The 18,629-nt window shown below is 41.1% G+C and overlaps 1 protein-coding gene across 1 annotated transcript; it reads right to left on the reverse strand.

Moving 5' to 3' along the window:
* Window positions 1-1,113: 1,113 nt before the first annotated feature.
* LOC116810158 (cytochrome P450 3A8-like) lies at window positions 1,114-18,083 on the reverse strand (the record flags this gene model as incomplete). Its single annotated transcript, XM_032754216.1, has 6 exons — window positions 18,013-18,083; window positions 14,058-14,151; window positions 12,099-12,151; window positions 3,940-4,039; window positions 1,469-1,582; window positions 1,114-1,202 (listed from the first exon to the last, which is right to left on the reverse strand). Coding segments are annotated over exons 1-6 (521 nt in total), but the record flags the coding sequence as incomplete, so codon positions are not given.
* Between the last annotated feature and the right edge of the window lie 546 nt (window positions 18,084-18,629).

Consider the following 18,629-nt stretch of genomic DNA (forward strand, 5'->3'; position numbering starts at 1 on the left):
GGTGTTATCGGGTGCCAGTGATGCAGCTGGCCCTACGCTGGGTATGAGGGAGACACTGAACTGAATTAGTCCTGCCTCTGAGATCAAGGAGCCCATCATAGGAAGACAGAGACCCACTATCATACAATCACAGTAGCATGTGTTGATTGTGGATGATACAAGATGGGTAAGCACTGTGCTTCAGCAGAACAAGAGTAGAATAATTAACTCTTCTAAGGGGCTCAAGACAGGTGACATTGACTGACTACAGACTCTGTGCCCAGAGCTGATTCCTCTTCAGCACTTTACAAAGCAACAGTATCCTGTTCTGAGCTCCTAGAAATATCATCCTTATTCTCTATACTCCCTTCTCAAGCTTTGGAAAATTCCACTATCCCCAGCTGTGGTGAGCTGAAGTTTCCCTGATGGCAGAATTGTTTTTGTAAAATATAGTGACCAATAATGTCCTGGTTAAAAAAATATATCTCAAAATTTGATTTGGAAATTTCTATACTGAGTGACCACATATCCCCGGTCTGCCCAGGATAGGCTCAGATTACACCTGTTGTTCCTGCATAAGTGTAGACAGCAAATAATAGGCTTGCCCTACCTATAGCGTTTTTACCACCCTCTCTCTTTGAGACTGGAAGAAAAAGAAATGGTAGGAATTTTAATATTTGGTATTCTACGGATATCCTCAGAAAAAAAAACATGAAATGATCAAAGTTATTCTAAGTTCTCCATTATAACTTTCCCACCCTACTCACTGCCAACCAACAGATAACAAGTGCCTTCCCCTTCCACCATCCCATACACTCCATGCTTAAAACTCTGATACAATCACACTTTTTCCCCCTAAAGGATGTATTTAGTCTTCCAGAATATCCAAGGTGACAATTTAACGGATATGTAAACGCTGGCCCCTGTGCACAGGGGAGAAGATCCTTTTCCTCCAGCTGCCCCACCTCCTCGTCGGAGCTGCCCCATCTTGGGAGACCCATTGAAGTTGCATTACCACAGCCCTCCTTTTGTCTGGTCACTGGAAAAACCCAACAGCAGGACTATCAGCTCCATGGCAAGCAGGTGGAGGGGGTTCATGACAGCTCAGAACCCCATGGCTGTGCTTCTACTTACTCTTTCAAGGTGACAGGCTTGCCTGTCTCTGCTTCTTGCCTCAGATTTCTCACCAACACATCTCCATACTGGGCAATGATAGGGACCATCTAAGCACAAAACACAACACCACCCATAATTAAATGTGCAGACTCTAGTCCCAGAAGAATATGGCTTTCCCCAGCATGGAGCAGTTAAGTGACATTTTATAATGAATTGTGTGATGTCTTTTCTGTACATAAAGATAAAAGACCATTTTTAGGCAGCTGAAATTCAGTGGACTACCCCTTGGAAATGGACTGTGATCTTATTTTCTACCTGTCCCCACCAGATCCATTCTTTAAGTTTCTTATTAAAACTCATGTTATTTTCATACCTCCTTGAGTTTTCCACTGGTGAAGGTTGGAGACAGCAATGACCGTATTCTCTTCCATTCTTCATCCTCAGCTATAGAGATGGCACTTTTCATAAATCCCACTGGACCAAAAGGCTAGAGTTCAAAGCAGAAACATTTTGTCCTACATCAGTTGTGGAGGTCTCCATGGTTGTAGAAAATGTGTTAAACAGGCATCACGTATTCAACAACTATTTAGTGACTGTCTACTGGGTGACGGGCCCTATGCTAGATGCTCAATAGAGATTTATCCCAGATGCCCAGTGTCCTGGGATGTATTTGTGTGGGGCGGTGGGGGGCAGTGTTCAGGAGACCCAGCCACCTGATGTGGTCTCCAGCCTCTATATCCCAGTCTCCTTTTACATGCAAATTATCCACATGGTAGAGAACTTGTTCTTCCAGTAGAAGAGAGAGAATCAAGACCTAGCACTTCTGCAGTGTAGAGAGGGAGTGGAGACAGACAAGCAGGTGACTTTGGTGGACTGTATGTTGCCTCAGACAAGCTGTCTTTATGTTCTCCTACAGCATGGGCAAGGTGAAAAAGAGGTGCCTCAATGTGGTGGTTTTAAAAAAAATAGTAGGTAATACCTTTAAAACTAGGAACGTATTTTGAAGAAATAATGCAATTCCAAAAACATTCTTGTCTCTTAATTTTTTATTTCATGGATAGAAAGAAAAAAGAGATAATTATTTTTGCCAACTTGGAACTGGCCTATCAAGCCAACATGCTTGAAACTTTCTTTCATCTTCCATAACGATATTTGTTTTTATAATGAGTACTTCCAACATTCATTTATGATAAAAACTCAGCAAATTAGGGAGAGAAAATTCCTCAGTTTGATAAAGAGAATCTACAAAAAAACAGCCCACTTCATCTAAATGATGCCTAATGATGAAAGACTGAAGGCTTCCCTCCTAAGATTAGGAACAATTCAAAAATTCACCACATTTACTCAACATTATACTGGGAAGACCTAGTGCAATAGACAAGGGAAAAGAAATAAAAGGCATACAGATTGGAAAGGAAATAAAAGAATTGTCTCTATTTTCAAGTGACATAATTGACAATGTGTAAAATCTCAAGGAATATACAAAGAGACTTCTAGAACTACTATGTCAGTTCTGCAAGGTTCTAGGATACCAGATCAACACACAAAATCAAAGCACATTTCTATGTAACAACAATCAATATCTGAAAATACAAGAAAAACATAATATCATTTACAGTCATTCCAACAAAAATGAAATAATTTAGCTGTAAATCTAACAAAACATGTGCAGGATCTCTATGCTGAAAACTACAAAATGTTAAAAGCAATCAAAGAAAATCTAAGGAAATAGAGAGGCATACTATGTTCATGAATTGAAAGATCAAACAGTAAAGATACACATTTTCCATAAACTAATCTATACATTTAATTCAATTCTTGTCAAAACAACAGCACGTTTATTTGTAGACAGTGAGAAACTCATTCTGAATTTTTATGGAAAAGCAGAGGACCAGGAAGAGTTAAAACAAATCTGAAAAAACTAAGTCAATAAAAGTGGGAAGAATCACTCTACGTGATGTTAAGAGTTAGTGTACAGCTACTAGAGTCAACACAGTGTGGTATTGGTGGAATAATAAACACAGTGATCAATGGCACACAGTAGTACGTGAGAGATGCAAAGAAGTACGCCCAGTTGATTTTTAACAATATGCCCACCTTTCCAAAAACGGCGTTGGAGGAATTGGACAGCCATAAGCCACAAAAAAAAATGAACCTTGATCTAAATCTCATACCTTATGCAAAAAATAACACAAAACTGATAATAGAGCTACATTTAGTAAAGCATTAAACTTTATGACTTTTAGAAAAAAACAGCAATATAGGAAGGAGGGCTAGGCAAAGAACTTTCAAACGTGGCACCAAAAGTACAATCCAGAAAAGGAAATATTAATACATTGGTCACCTCAAAATAAAAAATAGTTTGCACTGATATGGACGCTGTCAGAGAAAAAGACTTGTGACTGTAGGATAGCAGGAGGGAGCCACATGGAGACAGAGTGGATCTGCATCTTGATCATGCTGGTCGTTGCACAAATCTACTAATGTGATAAATTTGTATAGAACACAAATGGGTTCTGCATCTTGATCATGCTGGTCATTGCACAAATCTATGATTGTGATAAATTTGCATAGAACAGAAATGAGGGCACATAAAGCTGGTGAAATCTGAATAAGCTCTGTGAACTGTATCAATGTCAATTTCCTGTACTATAGTAACGTGAATATACTGTATTTATAGTTATGCAAGATTGCAAGATGTTACCATTGGGGGGTGGGCAGGATGAAGTGGACGTGGAACCTTCCTGGACATTTTTTAGGCAACTCTCTATGACTATATAAGAATTTCAAAATATAAATTTAATCAATCAATCAGTATTTTAATTTCAACACATGAATGCTTACCCTCCGGTTTGTGAAGACAGAATAACATTCTTTCACTAGCACTGTTTTGATCATGTCGGGATCGGTGATAGCCAGCACAGGCTGTCGACCATCATAAAAGCTGTGTGAAAAAAACAGAGTTGATTAAACATCAACAGCCTTATTCTACAGCTGGAGCCCAACCCAGGAAGCCAGACTTTTATCCTGACATTACATAATTGTACTGTTGTACAATACACAGTAATCTTAGGTTCTAGTTCATTAGGTATGACACACAGCAAGAGTCTGACACAGGAACCACCCAAGTCTTCATATGATGAAGGATAATATGGGCCAAACAACGAAGATACATTGAAAGACAAAAGAGCTCTTCAAAGAGACCATTGTAAGAAATGACAGTAGAGCATTTGTTAAGCTGGGTGGTGCATACGTGGGTATTTCCCATGCCATTCTCCATAATGTTTCAAATGTTTAAAATATTTTATTTTAAAAAAGAATATTAGATCCATGAAAAATTGAAGGCAAGTAAATCATCAAATGCTCACAAGGACTAAATGTTTCAAGAGCAGTTGGTGTAAGACCTATGGACGTCCAGAGCTGTGTGTTCTTTCTACTTAGTCCTGTTGCCTGTGTGGGCCATGCCAGCTCTGCAGCACCCTGCAGCCAGCACTGCAGTTTCTGAGGAATCAATGAGAGAAGATGAAGTACAAAGAGGCAAAAACTTCTCCCACTTGCTTCTAGTGAATGAACACACCACTGCACCTCTTCCACTCCTCTCACCAAACCTCTAGCCCCTCTGACAGGTAACAGCTGCTGCAATTGGCTGAGGTCACCGGATAAAATTACAGTCCAGGTCACTTCCAAGATGGCCAAATAGGAACAGCTCCAGTCTACAGCTCCCAGCAAGATCTATGCAGAAGATGGGTGATTTCTGCATTTCCAACTGAGGTACCTTGTTTATCTCATTGGGACTGGTTGGATAGTGGAGGCAGCCCATGGAGGGTGAGCCAAAGCAGGGCGGGGCATCACCTTACCCAGGAAGTGCAAGGGGTCAGGGGATATCCCTTTCCTAGCCAAGGGAAGCCGTGAATGACTATACCTGGAGGAGTGGTACACTCCTGCCCAAATACTGCACTTTTCCCATGGTCTTCACAACCAGCAGACCAGGAGATTCCCTCATGTGCCTGCCTTGGTGGGTCTGAAGCCCATGGAGCCTTGCTAGCTGCTAGTGTAGCAGTCTGAGATTGACCTGGGATGCTAGAGTTTGGCAGGGGGAGGGGCACCCACCATTGCTGAGGCTTGAGTAGCCAGTTCCATGCTCACAGTGTAAACAAAGCGGCAGGGAATCTTGAACTGGGCAGAGCCCACCGCAGCTCACCAAGGCCTACCGCCTCTCTAGGTTCCACCTTTGTGGGCAGGGCATATCTGAACAAAAGGCAGCAGACAACTTCCCCAGACTTAAACATCCCTGCCTGATAGCTCTGAAGAGAGCAATGGTTCTCCCAGCATGGCATTCAAGCTCCAATAATGGACAGACTGCCTCCTCAAGTGGGTCCCTGACCCCTGGGTAGCCTGACTGGGAGACACCTCCCAGTAGGGGCCAACAGACACCTCATATAGGCGGGTGCCTCTCTGGGACGAAGCTTCCAGAGGAAGGATCCGGCAGCAATATTTGCTGTTCTGCAGCCTTTGCTGGTGATACCCAGGCAAACAGGGTCTGGAGTGGACCTCCAGCAAACTCCAACAGACCTGCAGCTGAGGGGCCTGTCTGTCAGAATGAAAACTAACAAACAGAAAGGAATAGCATCAATAGCAACAAAAAGGACATCCGCACCAAAACCCCATATGTAGGCCACCGTCATTCAAGACCAAAGGTAGATAAAACCACAAAGATGGGGAGAAACCAGAGAAGAAAGACTGAAAATTTCAAAAACCAGAACACCTCTTCTCCTTCAAAGGAATACAACTCCTTGGCAGCAATGGAACAAAACTGGATGGAGAATGAGTTTGATGAGTTGACAGAAGTAGGCTTCAGAAGGTTGGTAATAGCAATCTTCTCTGAGTTAAAGGAGCATGTTCTAACCCATCGCAAGGATGCTAAAAGCCTTGGAGAAAGGTTAGACGAATGGATAACTAGAATAACCAGTGTAAAGAAGAGCTTAAATAACCTGATGGAGCTGAAAACCACAGTATGGGAACTTCGTGAAGCATACATGAGCTTCAATAGAATAGCCAATTTGATCAAGCGGAAGAAAGGATATCAGTGATTGAAGATCAAATTAATGAAATAAAGTGAGAAGACAAGATTAGAGAAAAAAGAGTGAAAAGAAACCAATAAAGCCTCCGAGAAATATGGCACTATGTGAAAACATCAAATCTACGTTTGATTGGTGTACCTGAAAGTAACGGGGAGAATGGAACCAAGTTAGAAAACACTCTTCAAGATATTTTCCAGGAGAACTTCCCCAACCTAGCAAGGCAGGCCAACATTCAAATTCAGGAAATACAGAGAACACCACAAAGATACTCATGAGAAGAGCAACCCCAAGACACATAATCATCAGATTCACCAAGGTTGAAATGAAGGAAAAAATATTAAGGGCAGCCAGAGACAAAGGTCGGGTTCCCCACAAAGGGAAGCCCATCAGACTAACAGCAGATCTCTTGGCAGAAACCCTACAAGCCAGAAGACAGTGGAGGCCAATATTTAACATTCTTAAAGAAAAAAAATTTTCAATGTAGAATTTCATATCCAGCCAAACTAAGCTTCATAAATGAAGGAGAAATAAAATCCTTTACAGACAAGCAAATGCTGAGAGATTTTTGTCACCACAAGGCCTACCTTACAAGAGCTCCTGAAGGAAGCACTAAACATGGAAAGGAACAACCGGTACCAGCCACTGCAAAAACATGCCAAATGGTAAAGACCATCAATGCTATGAAGAAACTGCATCAATTAACAGGTGAAATAACCAGTAACATCATAATGACAGGATCAAATTCACATATAACAATATTAACCTTAAATGTAAATGAGCTAAATGCCGCAATTAAAAGAAACAGACTGGCAAATTGGATGAAGAGTCAAGACCCATTGGTGTGCTGTATTCAGACGACCCACCTCACATGCAAAGACATACATAGGCTCAAAATAAAGGGATGGAGGAAGATCTACCAAGCAAATGGAAACCAAAAAAAAAGCAGGGGTTGCAATCCTGGTCTCTGATAAAACAGACTTTAAACCAACAAAGATCAAAAGAGACAAAGAAGGGCATTACATAATAGTGATGGGATCAATTCAACAGGAAGAGCTAAATATCCTAAATATATATGCCCCCAAATACAGGAGAACCCAGATTCATAAAGCAAGTTCTTAGAGACCTACAAAGAGACTAAGACTCCCACACAATAATAATGGGAGATTTTAACACCCCCCTGTCAATATTAGACAGATCAACAAGACAGAAAATTAAACAAGGATATTCAGGACTTGAACTCAGCTCTGGACCAAGAGGACCTAATAGACATCTACAGAACTCTCCACCCCAAATCAACAGAATATACACTCTTCTCAGCACCACATTGCACTTATTCTAAAATTGACCACATAATTGGAAGTAATACACTCCTCAGCAAATGTAAAAGAACAGAAATCACAACAAACTGTCTCTCAGACCACAGTGAAATCAAATTACAACTCACGATTAAGAAAGTGACTCAAAATCACACAACTACATGGAAACTGAACAACTTGCTCCTGAATGACTACTGGGTAAATAAGGAAGTGAAGGCAGAAATAAAGATGTTCTTTGAAACCAATGGGAACAAAGACACAATGTACCAGAATTTCTGGGACACATTTAAAGCAGTGTGTAGAGGGAAATTTATAGCATTAAATGCCCACTAGAGAAAGCAGGAAAGATCTAAAATCGACACAGTAACATCACAATTAACAGAACTAGAGAAGCAGGAGTAAACAAATTCAAAAGCTAGCAGGAGACAAGAAGTAACTAAGATCAGAGCAGAACAGGAGATAGAGACACAACAAACCCTTCAAAAAATCAATGAATCCAGGAGCTGGTTTTTTTTTTTAAAAGATCAACAAAATAGACTGCTAGCAAGACTAATAAAGAAAAAAGGGAGGAGAATCAAATAGATGCAATAAATAATGATCAAAAGGATATCACCATTGATCCTGCAGAAATGCAAATTACCATCAGAGAATACTATAAACACCTCTACGCAAATAAACTAGAAAATCTAGAAGAAATGGATAAATTCCTGGACACATACCCCTTCCCAAGACTAAACCAGGAAGAAGTTGAATCTCTGAATAGATCAATAACAGGTTTTGAACTGAGGCAATAATTAATAGGCTACCTACCAACCAAAAAAAGTCCAGGGCCAGATGGATTCACAGCCGAATTCTACCAGAGGTGCAAAGAGGAGCTGTTATCATTCCTTCTGAAACTATTCTGAACAATAGAAAAAGAGGGAATCCTCCCTAACTCATTTTATGAGGCCAGTATCTCCTGATACCAAAGCCTGGCAGAGACACAACAAAAAAAGAGAATTTTAGTCCAATATCCCTGATGAATATCGATGCGAAAATCCTCAATAAAATACTGGCAAATCAAATCCAGCAAAACATCAAAAAGCTTATCCACCAGGATCAAGTCAGCGTCATCCTTGGGATGCAAGGCTGGTTCAACATACCAAATCAATAAACGTAATCCATCACATAAACAGAAGCAATGACAAAAACCACATAATTATCTCAATAGATGCAGAAAAGGCCTTTGACAAAATTCAACAGCCTTTCATGCTAAAAACTCTCAATAAACTAGGTATCAATGGAACGTATCTCAAAATAGTAAGAGCTATTTATGACAAACCCACAGCCAATATCATACTGAATGTGCAAAAACTGGAAGCATTGCCTTTGAAAACCAGCACAAGACAAGCATGTCCTCTCTCACCACTCCTATTCAACACAGTGTTGGAAGTTCTGAATAGGGCAATCAGACAAAAGAAACAAATGGATATTCAATTAGCAAAAGAGGAAGTCAAATTTTCTCTGTTTGCAGATGACATGATTGTATATTTAGAAAATCCTATTGTCTCAGCCCAAAAACTCCTTAAGCTGATAAGCAACTTCAGGAAAGTCTCAGGATACAAAATCAATGTGCAAAAATCACAAGCATTCCTACACACCAATCACAGACAAACAGAGAGCCAAATCATGAGTGAACTCCCATTCACAATTACTACAAAGAGAATAAAATATCTAGGAATCCAGCTTACAAGGGATGTGAAGGACCTCTTCAAGGAGAACTACAAACCACTGCTCAATGAAATAAAAGAGGACACAAACAAATGGAAGAACACTCCATGCTCATGGATAGGAAGACACCGTATCATGAAAATGGCCATACTGCCCAAGGTAATTTATAGATTCAATGCTATGCCCATCAAGCTACCACTGACTTTCCTCACAGAACTGGGAAAAAACTACTTTAAAGTTCATATGAAACCAAAAAAGAGCCCACATAGACAAGACAATCCTAAGCAAAAAGAACAAAACTGGAGGCATCACGCTACCTGACTTCAAACTATACTAAAAGGCTACAGTAACCAAAACAGCATGGTACAGGTACCAAAACAGATATATAGACCAATGGAACAGAACAGAGGCCTCAGAAATAACACCATGCATCTACCACCATCTGATGTTTGACAAATCTGACACACACAAGCAATGGGGAAAAGATTTCCTATTTAATAAATGGTGTTGGTGAAACTGCCTAGCCATATGCAGAAAATTGAAACTGGACCCCTTCCTTATACCTTATACAAAAATTAACTCCAGATGGATTAAAGACTTAAATGTAAGACCTAGGACCATAAAAATCCTAGAAGAAAACCTGGGCAATGCCATTCAGGACACAGGCATGGGCAAAGACTTCATGAATATAACACCAAAAGCAATGGCAACAAAAGCCAAAATTGACAAATGGGATATGATTAAACTAAAGAGCTTCTACACAGCAAAAGAAACTATCATCAGAGTGAACAGGCAACCTACAGAATGGGAGAAAATTTTTGCACTCTATCCATTTGATGAAAGGCTAACATCCAGAATCTACAAAGAACTTAAATAAATTTACAAGAAAAAAAGCAAACAACCCCATCGAAAAATGAGCAAAGGATATGAACAGACACTTCTCAAAAGAAGACATTTATGCAGCCAACAGACATGTGAAAAGATGCTCATCATCACTGGTCATTAGAGAAATGCAAATCAAAACCACAATGAGATACCATCTCATGCCAGGTAGTATGGTGATCATTAAAAAGTCAGGAAACAACAGATGCTGGAGAGGATGTGGAAAAATAGAAACACTTTTACACTGTTGGTGGGAGTGTAAATTAGTTCAACTGTTGTGGAAGACAGTGTGGCGATTCCTCAAGGATCTAGAACTAGAAATACCATTTGACCTGGCAATCCCATTACTGGGCATGTACCCAAAGCATTATAAATCATTCTACGATAAAGACACATGCACACGTATGTTTATTGCAGAACTACTCACAATAGCAAAGACTTGGAACCAACCCAAATGTCCATCAATGACAGACTGGATAAAGAAAATGTGCCACGTATACACCATGGAATACTATACAGCCATAAAAAAGAATGAGTTCATATCCTTTGCAGGGACATGGATGAAGCTGGAAACCATCATTCTCAGCAAACTATCACAAGATCAGTAAACTAAATACTGCATGTTCTCACTCCTAAGTAGGAGTTGAACAATGAGAACACACGGACACAGGAAGGGAAACATCACACACCAGGGCCTGTTGTTGAGTGGGGGGCTAGGGGAGGGATAGCATTAGGAGAAATACCTAATGTAGGTGACGGGTTGATGGGTGCAGCAAACCGCCATGGCACGTGTATACCTATGTAACAAAACTACACATTCTATGCATGTAACCCAGAACTTAAAGTATAATTTAAAAAATAAAAATAAAAAATAAAATAAAATCACAGTCCATCCGCCTGACAGTGGTTAAGAATATTCAGCATTTTTTCAAATTCAGCAGAAAAGTATAGAAATGCTTATATACCCTTCTATTAAAAAGTCTTGGCTTAAATTTAATCACAAAACAGAATGAAAAGTTCCACACTTGCAGAGAAAATTAAAAAAACAACAACAGCAGAGCATAAATGGTTTGCCAATCTGTTTCTCTATTATCTCTCAACCCTTCATTCAAAAGCACTTTAAATCCAAAGTCTAAATGAAAAAGTTTTGGCTTTTAATTGAAAGTGAATTGATGTGGGAAGGAGATGATATGATGCGTTTATGAGCACATATTCAAAGGGTTTGAGACAATGCATGTAATAAAAGGGCATCTAAGGAAGAAAAAAAGAAGAGGAGAATAGGCAGACACTGGACAGAGCATGATGCTGCGAGTCCCTGGGCCACCAAAGCCTGGAGAAAAGTGGTAACCACTATGCTCCCAGCCTAGTTCAGACTGTAGAACTCGACACCTGGTGACACATGGGATCCTTGGTAGGACAAGCTTCGAAAAGTTTTACAATAAACAGTGTGAATGTTGTTAGAACCAAAATGATGTCACTAGTTGCGTGTGTGTGTGTGTGTGTTTAAAAACCCTGACAAATAAATCAAAGAAGGCTATGAAGAGAGGATTCTCATGCTTGTGTGCCTGATAATAAAACTATCACAAAAGACTTTGCAAAACTACAAGCTTGCACAAAGGCCATCCCAACGTTAAACAAAAATAATTCTGCAAGGACACCTGCCCAGCAACTGCCTGTCCAACCTTGGTGTGTCATCACCCTTGTTATGGATCTTTGTAGCGAAGGAGAATTATTTCAAAACTGATATGAAATCCTCCTCATATTTTCCTTGGAGGCTCTTTGTCTTGCTTTACTTCCCTGAATTTGCACATAGTTTATAATAGCATGCAGATTCCCATTGCAATACTCTACTCCCAAATAAATATCCTCTTCTTTCAGAGAACTTCTCTCTGTTTGTAGTTAGGTTCACAAGAGCTTCATCCCAAGAGGCTTTGGGCTGAGACTGTCCTCTGTGCAGTGGGGTAAACTCATTGTAGAAACAAGTCTATCCAATGGAAGTTTCCAGAATACTCACCCCCACACTTTTCCATACTTTTTATGACATTCCATGTCAAACGTCCAAAAGCCCTGGGAGGAGAAACAAAATAATATTTGATTATTATTTTAAATGTACTTAACTCCGCCTCTAATTGGGATGAAAACAGTCAAATCCAATGAAATCAGACTTGCTGGCAGTTAGAGGAAGCTTATTTAGAGACACCATAAAGGAAATAAGAGAAAACAGAGGAGGTATTTGAAAAGGGAAATTTAAAATCATGCTTGAATTCTCTCCAAGTGTTGTGGATACTGAATGACTTATCCTTGTGTATAAATACTAAGTACCTCCTTGTCTTTCTGATGTCTTTTTGCTTTTTCATGTGTTGTCTCTAAAATCTCATGAATCCCTGAATGATCACCTTCCAGGGCACATGGGGAAACTGAGGCTGAGGGAAAGTGAATTAGCATCAGAAGAGAATGCACAGTCTTTTATCTCTTTGTCATCCTTTTCATTTATTTCATGAGCTCGATCTAGAATTCTAGCAGAATTAGGAAGTTAGAGAAACAGGGAACTCTTTTAGTCTAGCAGATTTAGATAAGTGCGAGGCATGTTTTTGAGTGAGAAAAGGAGTGAGTAACAGAATGACAAAGTGAACTCACTTTTCAGTTTTCCAGCTTAACATGGAAGTTCTGAGAAAATGTCCCCTCTACACATTGGACACAGCAAATTACAACACTTGCTTGGAGTTTTCACTGAAACTTAAAAAGAAACCTTCCTGTATCTACATTTCAGGGGTGACATTTTAACTGTGCAAACAAAAGTCCCAGGAATGTGCATCTTGAGGGTACATCTACTAAAGAGTTGACCTGGAAAAGGTGGTGGGGAAATTATTGCTTTTTCACAGGGAAAAAATATGAAATTCCTGGGTAGTAATTAGACAACAAAGCCCTCACCTGAGAGAAATAGAATCTGAGAAACAAGCCTCAGGTATGTGGGAAAGATGATGTAAGCCAGAGAACTGACTGCTGCTGCTGGCCATGTGGACATGGGCTCCTAATTTCCCATCCAGGGCCCAGACCCTGGGCAAAGCATCAGACCAGGTTAGGCACAAAGGCTCAGCCAAAGTTCATGGTCCACATGGCACATATTATATTCTATTCAGCAAAATTGAATATTTAATAATTTCATCAAATCATCCCCTTTCTAGTGATTTTGCATGTGATTCCGCCTTCGTGTAAAAGAAAAACCCCACAAATTCAGTTTGTGCTTAAATATCTGAGTTTGATAGACAACCACTATCTCATCTCAGTTATATCCACTCTCTGATCAGACTTACCCATAGGGTGCAGCCTTTGAAGGAAAAGAAGTAAAGCAAAACCCCTTTGTTCTGTCTCTCAAAGCTGCAAAAGATGTCATGGGGAGTAAGAGCTGGAGTAGAGCCATGGAGCTACCCTCAGGGCATTTAGCATTTTTTGGAGAGGATTGAAGCAGGTGCAAATGAGCCAATGGTAAATACTTGGGCTCTCTAATAAATTGAGTTTCAAAGCTGTCCAGAAGGAAGGGAAAAAAGGCTACTCAAGAGCTCTTGCTACAGAGAGGAAAGTTTGACTCTCATGTACACAGATAACAAACCACAATCAGGGGGTCCTTTTCCTACTTATAATACTAAGTATGACTGTACCTTCCTGGGAACCTGCATAGAGCAAAAAGAAAATCTTCTTTATGGTGCTTACAAAGTTTGCACATCAAGTTCTGAGCAACAGGTTGCTGATCTACCTGAGATTTGGATTATTCAACTGAGGCAAACCTGAGGTTCCTAAGAGTTAGCAAGAGAGCCCCAGGGTAAACATTGCCATGCTCTGGGTGATGCCTACACACTGTTTCTGAAAGTGTAAAACTTCAGACCTTCCCCCTGAGGAGAAGCATTTTTACTGATGGAACTAAGCTGCTCTTTGTAATCATAAGAAGCAAAAGAGTGAGCTCAAAAACACTCACCTTACGGTAGGACAAAATATTTCCCAAAAAAGGCAGAGGTGTGGGCCCTGGAATTCCAAGCTTCTTAAAAAGTCCATGTGAATGGGTTCCATATCTACAAAGTGAAACAGAAATCAAGTCACAGGGATTGTAACTTTATAGATATAGGGATTGACGAGTCACTGACTGAGGAACTGGAATGCTCAAGAGAAGGAGGTAACATTAAGGCAATAAATAATAACAGTAACTCCGAGGGCAATGATTATATTTGTTCATCAGGTCCTTTTGTGCCTCCACCATGAGACACCAAAAAGTTACAATGATTAGCTCAAAGCAGCTGAAGTCTTCATGGTCCCAGTCCTGGAATGAATAGTTGATAAATATTCTCAAATGTGAATGATCTTGAGAGGTTCAGGCAGGAATTCTTCCAGGTCACTTTATTCCCTTACGTCTATTTAGTAAGCAGCCTCTTCCCAAATTTGGGGATTGTCATCCTAGGTAGAAAGGGTGACATTTTTTTGTCTTCTGCAGTGATTATGAGATTCTGCATCACTGCATCCACTCAGTCACAGAGGGTCACTGACAGCCTATGGTGACCCTGTCTTTAGAATTTGCTCAGAGTCTTTTATGCTTTCCCTTCCCTCTAAGCTCTGACCCTGTTTTAGGATCTGGCCTTTCTTAAACCTTCATTCACAGAGAGGTCTTGGAGGAGTCACAGAGTCCTTATTTCTACAGATTGACAACTGTGTTCATGGCTTCTATTGGCCTTATGGAAATGTGGGCACCTTTCAGCTACACCCTAGTCTCTGTGGTCAGATAATCTGTTTGGATTGAGCTATTGGGGAGGATGATTGACTCATATTTCCCTGAGTGACACTGTGCAGAAGAATCACAACTAAAGAACCAGGACATTCCTCCTCTTGTGGAATCTAGCCTTCCAACTAGTGATATTCACCTGATAAGTGCAGTGCCAGTGATATGGTCTGAATCTGTGCCCCTATCCAACTCTCATGTTGAAATGTAATCTCCAATGCTGGAGGTTGGGCCTGGTGGGAGGTGATTGGATATAGGGGCAGTTTAGCATGATTTAACACCATTCCCACTTGGGTGCTGTCCTCATGACAATGAGTTTTTATGAGATCTGGTGGTTTATAAGTCTGTAGCTCCTCCTCCCCACCCTCTCTTGCTTCAGCTCCAGCCATGTAAGATCTGCCTGCTTCTCCTTCACCTTCTGCCATGATTGTAAATTTCCCGAGGCCTCCCTAGGGGCAGAAGTCGCTATGCTTCCTGTACAGCCTGCAGAACCATGACACAATTAAATCTCTTTTCTTTATAAATTATCTAGCCTCAGATATTTCTTTATAGCAATGGGAGAAAAGACTAGTACAGCCAGACATGCTCATTTTTTTCAAGGTGATCAATCACCAAGCAGTCAGTTTATTGCCTCTGCACGTCAAATATCTCTGTAGGAAAACCCATTTATGCTGGTGCTCCCTATGGCAGGCCTGGTTGCAACTCTTATTTGATGGGTCATGTATGGACTCCCCCAATTGTGGGTTCTGGATGTGTGAAGACCTTCCCAGTCTGATGTTATTGAGGGGTGGAAGACTGGAGGAAGAAGAAAGGCTGATGGAAGAGGTCACCAGCCATCAGTTCAACCATGAATCTGCTAGTCCCACAAGGTTGTTCCCAGAGAGGCAAGTTAGCAAAATGCGGCTGAAAAGCGTGGTGTATATAAATGGATCCATATGCCTCATATGTGCTTTCAGCTGAAAGACAGGCACCTTCTAATGTCCACGTACCTTCCTGTTGATAGCAAAAGATGCAGTATTCCACGTAGGTAACCACAAAATGTTCCAGACAGTGCAATTAAGACCTTGTTTTCTCTTCTTTAAAGCGTTGCCCTTAAGGCAGTATAGGTTCCAAACATTCTACACAAATCCAGTGACTCTTATAATATGTGGTAAAATACAACTGAGAAATGGCATGGAGGCTCGTGTTTGGAGAACCCAGCAGAGACAGCATAGCCAGGCCCAATAGTGCATTTGGATCCTTGCCCCAGAACAGTTAGTGGAAGTGTGTGCACCATCTACCAAAACCAGGGTGGCCTTGGGTTTTCCCACCCCTGTTCCTTCCTTTGTTGTCACAGCCATGGCAAATCGATGACACTAATCTCTGCTTCTAAACTTTCTACAAGTTACATGATCTCTCAGGCCAGGACAAACTACTGAGTTAATGTGTCAGCAGCATTGGCCCCCACGGAAACATCTAGGTAAGCGTCTAGACTCATATGGTTCCATGTCAAGGCAGAGGCTAGGCTGGGCAAACTGTTTAGTTTCTTTCCAGCTCTCCTCTGTTTGGTAGAGTAATGCTGCTTTCAGTTACAATGAAGAGGCTAACAGAAGAATCAGTCATCTATTGCATGTAATTGTATAGGCCTAAGAAGGGCATGGTCTACACTATAGCTTCTGAATCCTGGCCTGTACCGGCATCGTCTAAGGCTAAGGTATTTTCTGCCTGACTGCCAGAATCTGTAGCGACAGACCCCAACATGGCCAGCCACACACAGAGTGACACTGATGGTGCCCCTGTGTCCAGGCTTCAAGCAGGTGAGATGCCAACATGTTTGTCCTTCAAGTGACTTCCACTAGGGGGCCAGGACCCATGAATATCTATTTGGAGTTCTACACTGAGGGGTGAGGAATATTTTCTCACTTCATACGGATCCTACCTGGATGCTTTTGCTATCATCACTGGCTCACACTCTTGCTTACTTCCTAGCCCTGAGAGTTTAGGATAACCTGCTAAGCAGGTGTATTTGAAATGGGGGTATTAAAATAAACTCTTGGGAAAGTATTTTTAAAAAGACATCTGCAATCTTGTGCTAGAGATATATATTTGTGCATTAGACTCATATTCCTGACATTATTCTGGAAAGGTAAGGTTATTTTATACACATTTATTGCCACAAATACTGAACTAATAGCCCTCTTTAATCATCCAGAAGGAACATGCTGGAATTAGTCTATCTCCAAAAAAATCTGACTTTAAAAAGGATGAATTTAAGCCACATCAATTCATGTTGAAATGCCAGTAGATGGAAACTATGTTACCACAACTTACTGAATTGCTAACTTTTCTGTGAAAGAATTAAAATGAGGTTTGTATTTTCTGTTTCCATGTGACCATGATTCCTTACTCTTAATAAGTGGGAAATTGAGTTAGAAGTAAAATGTGATAGGTGGGAAACCTCCACTACACACAGTAGGGAGAGACTCTTCTCTCCACCTGCTATAGGATGCCAGGATCTCACTGGAGAGAAGATTCATCCTCTTCTCCTGCAACTTAAAGGGAAAAATGTAAAATCAAAATTCTGGTTTAGTAAGCTGGGTCCAAACCATTGTCTATTAGATTATCCTCAATGAATGCTGTCCCTAAACCATTCTTTCCACTAAAGATGGATGGGGGAGATGCTTATTTATCCCTTTATAGATGTGCAAAAGATCCATCATAACCTCTATATGTTTGTAGCGTCCAACACTTGAACTACTTCTCCTTGAAAATCTTTTTTTTCTTTTTTTTCTCTTTTTTTTTGAGATGGAATCTCACTCTGTTACCCAGGCTGGAGTGCAGTGGCATGATCTCAGTTCACTGCAACCTCCTCCTCCCAGGTTCAAGCAATTCTCCTGCCTCAGCCTCCCAAGTAGCTGGGACTACAGGTATGCACTACCATGCAAGCTAAATTTGTAATTTTAGTAGAGATGTGGTTTCACCATGTTAGCCAGGCGAGTCTTGAACTCCTGACCTCAGGCAGTCCACCTGCCTCAGCGTCTCAAAGTTCTGGAATGACAGGTGTGAGCCACCACGCCCAGCCTGAACATCCTTTTTGATCTTCAAAACAGATAAGGGAAAGATAGGCCTGACTAGCACCCCAAGTCCAAGGAAACAGAGAAGAGGAGCCTGAACAGTTACTCACAGATAGAGGAGAACCAGGCTGACAGCCAGGAGAAGCCAGGTTTCCACGGCCAAGTTTGGGATGAGATCCATCACTACTTTCCTTCCTTATCTCTCTCCTCTGAGCCTTCCTTTCAGGTGTGTGCTGCTGTTTGCTGGGCTGTGTGCATGGAGCTTTCCTGCCCTGCACAGCAGTGATTCAGTGAGGCTGCTGGATTGTTTATATCGTGGAGAAGGAGGCAGGGCTGGAGTTGCAGCCAGTAGCACGGCCACCTGTGCTCCGCCTGCGGTTGGAAGAGGCTTCTCCACCTTGGCAGTTGGCAAAGAATCACACACACACACCACTCACTGACCTCCTTTGAGTTCATATTCTATGAGGAATCATAAACAACTCAATCAATGTTACTGGGGAGTCCAAGGGTTCTGGGTTCTTATCAGAAACTCAAGTGGAGCCATTGGCATAAAATCTATTAAATCGCCTCTCTCCTGCCCTTGTCTCTATGGCCGTCCTCATTCCAGAATACTTGAAATTCATCCAAACAAGCCATGCCTACAGATCTTTACCTATGCCTGGAGTGTGCTGGTGCGCCCTAGAAGACTCCTACACATCCTTCCAAACCCAGCCAGACAGAGCCTTCT

The sequence above is a fragment of the Hylobates moloch genome, unplaced genomic scaffold (genome assembly GCF_009828535.3).
Source record: "Hylobates moloch isolate HMO894 unplaced genomic scaffold, HMol_V3 SCAFFOLD_261, whole genome shotgun sequence".
Classification (NCBI taxonomy): domain Eukaryota; kingdom Metazoa; phylum Chordata; class Mammalia; order Primates; family Hylobatidae; genus Hylobates; species Hylobates moloch.